Below are 10,140 nucleotides of genomic sequence, written 5' to 3'. Positions count from 1 at the left end.
TCCTCTCTCCTCTTCTCGAGTTTCTAAGCCTCCAAATCCTTAACAATGAGTTTCCAGCTTCCAAGACTCAAATTCAAGCACCTAAATGCACCAACTTGACTCCAATTAACAGGAACTCAATCTAATATCATTCAATTTCATCATAATCGATACTAGGATTTACTAATTCAATAATTTACAGGGAATTAGTGGTTTCTTACTTTATCCACTGATTACATGGATAAAACCCAATTCTAACTCGTACTAGAGCACCCCTAAATTATCAAAATTACAAAATCTCTCAATATTCAAAACCAAAATCACATAATTGAAGGGAAGTGAGAATTGGACATAAAATTCAAAATTTCTTACCACTTTATTCGGATAGTATCGAAGAGCTCGACGAGAAGATCACGTGGATGAAAGTGGCTCATCAATCAGAGCTCCAGATTGAAAGTTACTTGAAATTGAAGTTGGAAGAGATTTGGGATTAGGTTTTATGCTCCACCCCCTCACTTGAACGTGAATTGCAGAATTGGAAGGGGGGAGTGGCTGTCTGCAAGCTTTATATAGAGTTGGATTAAGTGGGCTTGGGTCCATTTGGGTCTGGTTTAATCGGTTCGCACTGTTGGTTTAATTTTGGGCTAAAATTTTTAAAATTAGTGTTAAAATTCGTATTTTAAATATTTTTACTTCTTCAAATTATAAAACTTTATTTTCCTAATCTCCTAGGCTCATAATTAATTTATTAGTTAATTATTTATTAGTTCACCAGGTTTTACAACGACGACATTGAGAGAAAGATCGATGGCGACAAAGAGAGAGAGCTCGACGACGACAGAGAGAGACACGGCAAGGGAAGAAGAACGATGACAGGTGACGAGCAGATCTTCACCTTCCACAGGCGATGATTCCTGATGCCACCACAGTCAGTTCCACTCGATGGCGACAATACCCTCTACCCGTTCGGCGATGAGTTTGAGCTCTGGTGGCTGGGACGCTGGGTATCGAAGGGTTTAGGGTTGAGTTTTTTTCTTGTTTTCACTTTTAGAGAGAGAAAGGGGTGGGATGGCCTGAGTATTGGTGGGCACTTTCAGAGAGAGAGAAACGAGTGGAATAGCTTGGGTATTGGGTTTCAGTGTTTTTTTTTTTTAAATTTCAGAACAGCATCATTTTGGAGTAGGTTACCACTGTACCAATAATCCTAAAAAAACAACCAATTCTGACAGTTCATCGATTAATATCGGTTCGACTGGTTCTTAAACTAATTTTTTACTAGATAATTCTTAAAATAAACCGAACCGAATGACTGATTTTCAGTTAATCCAATTAAACCGTCCAGTTCGATTCGGTTTTTAAAATTATTAATTTTATATAAAAATAATTACATATAAATTTTTATCTAATTTTATAATAATGTTAATCCATATGTAAAAATAATAATTAAAATGTTAATTAAACAATCACGTTAATTTTTTTAAGAATTTTAAATTATGATATTTAGATGAAAATATTTTCAGGTAGTTTTTAATACATTATAAAGTTTTACCTTTATTGTTGACCAAAGAGCTAACAATTTTGTCCACTGCCTATACTACTGTTCATAACAATCGCATTCAGCCAAATATATATATATACGTGCACGTATATATGTCTAGTAATTCAGTTCTTGCAAAGTGCAAAACCTACCTTCTAGTCTTCTAGATTATAATTGGGTAACCCTGGAGAAATAAACATGGATCAATTGGGAAGTAGAAGTGAAGCTTCTCCATCTTCAACCAACGACAAGAAGATTGAGAGAAGGCTCATTGAGAAAAAGAGAAGGAACCACATGAGGATGCTCTACTCCAAACTCAACTCTCTTCTCTCTATGGACCACAACTCCACTAGTCTCAAGGTATATTTTCTGTCTCTTTCTCTTCTTCCTAGCTACTAATTTTATTTAGAAAAGTGTTAGGAGATTAACAAATTTTATAATTGTAACTATATATTAATTAATTATTATTAATATTTTTAATAATGTAAAATTATATCTAATAATATAGAATTACTAACTTTTTTTTGTTGATTAAATACACATCAAATTTTAATAAAAATAACTAATTCCTAGACTTTCTCTTTTATTTATAATAATCATTATTACAAAATAAATGTAAAAGGAAGTGCTGCCATTGCCTGATCAAGTGGACAAGGCCATAAACTATATAAAGAATTTAGAGAAGAAGGTGAAGATGGCTAAGGAGAAGAGAGAGAGTTTGTTAGGAATGGGAAGAAACAGGACACGTGGCGCTGGCGGCCTTCGTGATCTCCCAAAACCGCCACAACTAGAGGTTCATGAAATGGGTTCATATCTTCAAATTGTAATGACATGTGGATTAGATTCCCAGTTCATATTCTCTGAAATCATTCGTATTCTAAATGAAGAGAACATTGATGTCAAGAGTATCAAATCCTCACTCGTCGGAAATTCCATGCACCATGTTGTTCATGCAGAGGTATACTTACATACATTTATACAAACTGTAGAATTATTTTGGGTTTATTTGTATATTTTGACTATTTTAAATTAATTAGATTTTAACATAAGTGCTTCTAATAAATCCGAAATTAAATCTTATTAATTAAGGGGTAAATATTGCTGGTTAAGAATTTTACAACAAGAAATGCATTAAAATTTTATTTTATTTATCCCGGACCAAACATTCTTTTTTATAACCTTTAATTAATTAATTAATTCGCATAATATATAAAAAATTCTTAAAATATAATACCACCAATTTGTTTTCCAAGATAGGACCAAACCTGAAATCATTTTTATTTTTTGCCAAATAATTAAACTCTCTATTAGCTTGATGTTCTTGATGTTATGTTACGTAGCAATACATGGTCCTTATTAAATAACTAGAGAAATTCTTTTAATGCTTTTTAGTTTCTCTTTATAAACTACTTAATTGATTAATTATTTGTGGACTTTTGTGCAGATTTCACAATCTTTGCTTCAATTGGGTGCAACTAAAGTAAGTGAGAGATTGAAAAGGTTTGTGAATGAACCAACCAGTGAAATTGAATTACAATCTGATCATCAGTTATTGGATTTTGAGATTGATACTGATGAATTAGCGGAGCTTCTAGATTTTTTAGAAGAGAAATGATGAGGAGAATACTTTTTATTAACATTGGCCAAGACTGTGTTAATATATACTTTATTTTTATGTTATTAGAATTTAGAATTTAGGATTTATAAAAATATTTTTATTGATCAAATATTGACAAAATTAATAATAATTTTTTTAGTTACGTAACATGTTTTTCTTAGAATAAGCAATGATTTGCTCTGATTATGTTTTTTCATAATGGGATTGTTTTGTTTGAAGAATGAAAAATTTTACTAAATTTGTGAAGAATATGCATGTATATTACCCTTCCATAACGTCTAATGAGATAAAGAGAAAAAAAAAAAGAGAAAAAAAGAGAACGTGAAAAAAATTAGTTGAGTAAAATTTAATTTTAAAATAAATTGGTTGAAATCAACTTATTATAAATAGTTGGTTTTTTATTTAGTTGGACTTTATTCGATTCTTTTAAATAAAAATACATGAAAAGACAAGATTTGTGCATGGTTAGATTATGCTTCAAGTATAAAATAAATTTAAAAAGATATGTATTTATCTACTCAACAACAATGTATTCCTTAACAAATTTCTTTGTTATATACAGAGTGTATTAAGTATTCTTAAGTTTTTTTAAAATTAATTTGAATTAGTTGAATGATCAGCTTGTTCGTTTGCAATAAATTTTTAAATAAAATTCAGATTTATAAAGAATTAATTCTTGACCTATCAAAATATTCTTAAATTTTTTAAATCCAATCATCACTTCATGATATATAACTCTTACTTAAGCAAAAGAAAGAGAGAGAAGAAAAATTATAAGGAGCTAAGATTTAGTGACAGATTACTAGATCTACATGATCTTCACTTCGTCATCATTCCGTAACTATATTATAATTATGTGTTCTAATTAAGTCTCGGCATTCATACGTCATAGAATAATACTGCACATAAATATAAAAAAGGACAAATTAAAGACACAAAATTTTCTTAAACATTGTATCTGATCAAACTTAATTTGGAAAAAGTGAATACAACTTTTTTCGGCTTCCTTAGCTTGTTTCGGGATTTGTATATGTTTGCTGTAAGAATCGCAGTTAATTAACTGTCTAATTAGTTAATTAATAATACTTAAATTAAGTTCTAAATATTTGGAATAAGAATTTGAGAATTTAAATATAATTTTTGGACTTAATAAATTTTTTTGAGTCAGAAAATATATTTTCTATGAAAAATAAAAAAATTGTGAATCAACAGTTGAACCGGTTGAACCAGTTTAAATCTGCTCGGTATTGCGTGAAAAAAAGTGAAAGCAGTCAAAAACCTTAAAAAAATATTAGAAATGAAAAACCGGACATTAATTTTAAAAGTTTGGCCCGAAGTTGGGCAAACGAGTTAAAAACGCTAATGAGTTAGATCGGGTCCAAGTTGAGCCCAAACCCAACATATATATAGGTTCATTTAATGAACCCACTTCACACAAACATTTGAAACACAACACCATCAGCTGATAAGAGAAGAAGGAAAAGAAGCCCCATTATCACTATTCACATAGAGCTTCACAAGCTCATATCTTGAGCTACAGAGCTCCGATCACAGCACCGTTTGCGGCTACGCGTTCCTTGTGAAAAGCTCTACAAAACACATCCAAGAAACTAGTGAGGTAACCACGAAATCTTCTCAGTTCTTCTAATCAAAATTTCAAAAATTTAGGGCTTTTGATTAAGTGAGATTTTGTGATTTTGGGTGTTTTGGTGCACTCTAACCTTTGATTGGCATTGGATTTGGCATTCAAATCTGTTGGGTAAGGTGAGTTGCTCTTGAACCCTTGTAAAATTTTAATTATGATGAGTCCTAGGTTGATTAGTGATGATTTGTGTGTATATAGCTTGATTACTATGAGTTTGGAAGCTATTGAAACTTGTTGGTGCTTGTTGGAGTGGAAGTGGAGGCTTGCTTGTGGTTGAAAGCTTGAGTTGTGCTCATTTTGGGGTTTTAATTCATATTGGAAATCGACCAAGGTATGGTTTCAGTTTCCTCTATGTAGTATATAATATTCATGGACACTTAGACTAGTGACCTATATGATAGGTTTGATTTGATGTGGTTGTTGATGATGGTTGGTTGATGATGTATGATGAATTGAATTTGTTAATATTGATAAGTAATGATGTGGAGGTAAGATGTTTGATGAATTTGAATATATTATATATATATATATATATATATATATATATATATATATATATATATATTATATATATATATATTGTTGGCTATTGGTATAAAGCTTGAATGAGGTTGATAATGAGAATTTATAGTGATGGAATGATGATTGGTGAATGTGTTGATGAGGATTAATTTTAATATTAAATATAATTGATGTTGATGGTTGAGAATAGTGAAATGTGATGGAAAAATTGTATAAACGGTAAATTGTGACCCAAGAGGGTAGATTGTGCTGTAAATGGAAGTTTGGTATTGATTTAGTTGGATGTGGCTTGAGAATTTGGAAAATTGAGTACTTGTGAAATTTGGTAAAAAGGGAATTTTGGTGAACTTTGTCTGATCATAAATCATGCCTCAGTTTTCAAAATTTGTTGAAATTTATTTAAAATTAAAGTCCATTGAAAACTCTTCAAATTGATATAAAGTTTGTAAAATTTGGATTTTTGTGGAGGAAGTTATGATCATTCAAAGTTTGGTGTAAAAATATAAAATTCTGCAGAGTTGCAGAATTTTGTGATTTCTGGTATGTGCGCACGCACAACCTTGTGCGCACACACAACCTTGCGAAATTTTAGACCTGTGTCCACGCACAGACCTGTGCGTACACACATGCAGGGGAAGGCTTACTGTTCACAGCGCTAGCACAGCTTGTGCGCGCACATACCCAATGAGGATTTACAACCTGTGCGTCGCACAGCCCTGTGCGCACGCACACGTTAGAAATGTCAGTCTGTTGAGGGCGCTAGCACAGCTTGTACGAGCGGATAGGATTGTGAAATTTTGTACCTGTGCGTATACACACCTTTATACATATGCACACTTTTTAAAACTTCTCCTGGGCGTGCGCGCTTTCACCCTGTGCGTACGCACACGCCCTGTTTCTCAAATTTAAACTTTTTTCCACTATTTTACATTCCTAACAAGATTGTAAGCTTCTGTGACACCATTTTAAGACCCTTGGACATATTTTTGGGTATGAGAACATGGGAAAGAACCTCAGCGATTTAGTTGATGTTATTTTGAAAAATTAGAAAACGGAGGCTTAGGTTTCAGGTGTACTGAGGATGGTTTGATGGCGTGTGAAGGTAGACTGGTATGTGAAATGAGAACTGTTGAACTGTTGAGTTCGGAACTGAAATGTGAATTGACAGTGGTTGAGATGAGTCAAGGACTCTGAATGAGATGATGGATCCATGTTATATTGAAAATATTTTCTGAAAACCACTGATGTACTCCTTTATACTAAGATTATGAGATGCTATGCGCCAAGCAGGGACGGTGGTTAATCCCGCCTGTCGAGGTAGCGGCGGCGGCGTAAGGACGGTGGTTAGTCCCACTTACGTTGAGATGTGAGGTATGTGATAAGAGTATCCCGCTCGCATCCCTTCGGATCAATAGAGTGTGCAGGCACAAAATCCTGGACGGTGATCTGAGCACCATATCTCGGGGATTCCCAAATGATGATTCCGAAGGACGACATCTCCATGGAGATGTGTCGGGTTGGCAGTTGAACCGACAATGTGATATCACAGCCAATAGGACAAGCATTCATCATATGCATTTTCTATCTGTTTGTTTGCTTTGCCGACTTGTTATTGTATGCCGAATTGAATAACATGTCTAATTGCTTACTTGAATTACTTGCCTTATATGCTTCTACATGTATTTTACTTGCATTGAAATTATCTGTGTTTTCTGCCGGGATTGAGGAGGTTCGGAAGGCGGTGGCGATGGGATCGCATGGAGGATAGGTTGGTGAAGGCTGTGGGACAGCGGAGAACTGTTAGACTAGAAAATCCCTTAAGTTAGATTACCCTTTATATGCTGTTAAGGTTTTAAGTTATGTTAAGGTTTTATATATGCCTTACTGTTTTAGTTATGCCTTACTGTTTTAGTTATGCCTTGAGAGGAATCTTGTGATGGATATAAAGTCTAGGATTTCCTTTGGCATCCCGGAGTCTTATATCTTACATCAATGGGCACTGTTACCATACTGAGAACCTCTGGTTCTCATACCATATTCTGTTGTTATTTTTCAGATGTAGGTCACAACCCACCTCGGTGAGTTGTTTTGGATGGTGACAGAAGCGGGGGATCCTATTACTCTTGAAGTCTTTTTGATTTATTTTGTACATGTCTCTCATCTTTTGTATTTTGCTTTTGCCTAGAGGCTTGTATTGAGAGAGAAAAACTTGTATAAGCTATTTTAAACTTCAAATTCTGTTTTGTCTGTATATATGGCTAGCCGGCTTAAACTCCGCGAGCCGTGGCTAGATTCTTATACTATTATATACTTAGCTTTTGTTATATTACATCTGTTTCTTGTGCTTTAAGTTAGAAGCTTCGCGAGTATGTTTTGTGCTTTTAAATCCTATTTTTGAGCTATATCTTTCATCGGGCTTCTAGATTATATTAATTCTTTCTATATATTATATGTATGAGCTTAGAATTGTTGTAATCTTTTATTGACCTTTGCTTTACGACGCGAGGTAAAGTTTAGGCAAATTAGGGTGTTACATTTGCCCAGCCAACAAATACTGCCTTAACTTATATATATATATATATATATATATATATATATATATATATATAATACTACGACTAGGTATCCATTTAAAATTATCTATTTTATGGGATTTTTTTTTTTACAAAAATTTAAATAAAAAATAGAGAAAAGAACAAATAAGTCTTTGACCTTTTGATTTGTAGACATTTAAGTCTTTGAGAATTTAAAAATACATTTAAGTCCTAGATTAATAAAACAAAATCTAAACCTTTTTTAATATTTAAAATTTAAATTCAAAAATTTCAAAAATTAGTTTGTTTAAAACTAAGTTAAAAAATTAAAATTATAATCCAGACAAATTTGAAATCACGAAAAACAACATCAAAATCAAATTAAAAAAAATTCAAATTCTAAACTCTAAATTCTAAATCCTAAACAATAAAATCCTAAATTCTAAACAGTAAACAATAAAAACTTAAATCATAAATTCTAAAGTCCAAAAACTTTAAACTTTAAATCCTAAATCTCAAACTATAAACTCTAAAATCCAAACAACAAAATCCTAAACCTTATAAATAAAATCCTAAATGTTAAATCCTAAAATGCTAAAACCCACGATTGATTAATAAGCTGCTTTTTAGGGTTTCAGTTGTACTCTACTAGGGTTTGCAGAAGCTATTAGCTTCTGAGTGTTTTTCACACTTTTCAACATTTTTTCTATAGAGTATAATCATGACAGCACCTACTGTGTCTAGTAGTTAGAGAGGAAATGAGGATATCAATGAAGAAGAATAGATCATTCACTTTGGAGATGAAGAAGTGAAAGAAGGGTTGGAAATTTATTCGTACAGTTTGATCGGGTGTCTATTGGCTGATCGCCAATTCAGTTCAGGTACGCTAGAGGCTGCATTATATTCCATTTGGAGACAATCGGAGGATTTTAAGGTGAAAGATTATGGAGGGAATCCCTTCCAGATCTTCTTTGGCAATGAACTGGATTTAATTAGGGTGGAGAAAACTGCCCCATGGACATTCAAAAGCTATATCTTGAATCTTATGAGGTGACATGATGATATTCAAATTTCTAAAGGTGAATTTTCTCATGTACTTATTTGGATTCAAATATGGGATTTGTCGGAGTACTACAAAACTAAGGAACTTGGGAGGAAGGTAGGTAAAACGATCGGGGAGGTGATTGGCCTTAGTTTCTTCTTTGTGAAGGGCATTGAAGAGAGGATAATCAAAATTCATATTAATATAAATGTCACTAAACCACTATAGAGGATGTTGAAGAATGCGAAAAAGAATAAAAAGGTGATTGAATTGCAAATCAAATATAAGAGAATTGAAAATTTCTGCAATTACTATGGTCATCTGGTCATGAGATTCAAAACTGCTATAGACAACTGGAAGACTTGGCTAAGGGTTAGATGAAGGAGGAGAGATAGGGGTTTTGGCTAAAAGCAGAGAAATTTGGAAGAAGAATAGATGGAGAAAATGGGAATAATAATTCAAATGTTCCCCAACGAACTGCTGGATGGGCTAATCGTCCAAAAAAGCCAACATCAATAAGTTTTATTAAGGCGCTTGTTGGAATATCAGTACAAGAAAATAGTCCATAGGCTAAAGGTGACCAGGAGGAAGTTCAAAGTGTAGAGAAAGAGTAGGAACGAAGCCTTGAACAACAGCACATAATCACAAGCGGAATTTAGGAGGTTCGGAGGTAGCTAGTAGGGTCGTTTTGGAAGATCAAACAAATGTTCAAGCTTTGCAGGTGTTCGGGGGATTTATTATGGGAGTTAAAGAGGGGGAGAAGCAAGTCAACAAAAGTAAACAAAGGTGAAGGTTGTGGTAGGCTTAGAGAAGGGGGTTGAATCTATGCCTTCCTTTTAGTTGTTGTTATGACCTATTAAAACAAACTTTCAATTCTGATTCTGTTTGTACTCAGCAGCGGAAATTTATGAGACAATTTATTTTTGTCTCATGAATATCAGAAAACATAACACAGCAGAAAAGAGAAAAGCTAACACCAGCATGTATCCTGGTTCGGTTGCCTTGTGCAATGCAACCTACGTCCAGTCTCCTCCACAACCATGAAATAATTTCACTATAGTTAAAAGTATTACATACACCAATTCTACAGGATTGACCCAATCCTTTCACACTCAAGTTCTAACCTAACTTGACATTGGCTATGCTAATACCTAACTCTTCACTCTTAGTGCTAACCAAACTAAAAAAGGGATACCTCACTGGTACAAGATACAAGACATAGACATGCCTAAAGAAATTTGAAAATAACTCTAGACTTTTCTC

General features: G+C 33.2%; 1 protein-coding gene across 1 annotated transcript; it reads left to right on the top strand.

Annotated features, from left to right (window-relative positions):
* The first annotated feature begins 1,651 nt into the window (after positions 1-1,651).
* Positions 1,652-3,276, top strand: LOC130965213 (transcription factor bHLH162-like). The gene is made up of 3 exons (XM_057889946.1): positions 1,652-1,876; positions 2,139-2,474; positions 2,961-3,276. The coding sequence occupies exons 1-3, from the start codon at positions 1,715-1,717 to the stop codon at positions 3,129-3,131; spliced, it is 669 nt and encodes a 222-aa protein (XP_057745929.1). The 5' UTR covers positions 1,652-1,714; the 3' UTR covers positions 3,132-3,276.
* The last annotated feature ends 6,864 nt before the right edge of the window (positions 3,277-10,140 follow it).

This window comes from Arachis stenosperma, chromosome 3 (assembly GCF_014773155.1).
Source record: "Arachis stenosperma cultivar V10309 chromosome 3, arast.V10309.gnm1.PFL2, whole genome shotgun sequence".
Lineage (NCBI taxonomy): Eukaryota > Viridiplantae > Streptophyta > Magnoliopsida > Fabales > Fabaceae > Arachis > Arachis stenosperma.
Note: the sequence above shows the minus strand (reverse complement) of the source record. Positions and strands in the feature narration are given on the sequence as shown.

Coding starts and splice junctions, on each gene's coding strand:
- LOC130965213 (XM_057889946.1), top strand. CDS start 1,715: ATGGATCAATTGGGAAGTAGAAGTGAAGCTTCTCCATCTTCAACCAAC. Junction 1,877..2,138: donor ACAACTCCACTAGTCTCAAG/GTATATTTTCTG, acceptor TAAATGTAAAAG/GAAGTGCTGCCATTGCCTGA. Junction 2,475..2,960: donor ACCATGTTGTTCATGCAGAG/GTATACTTACAT, acceptor ACTTTTGTGCAG/ATTTCACAATCTTTGCTTCA.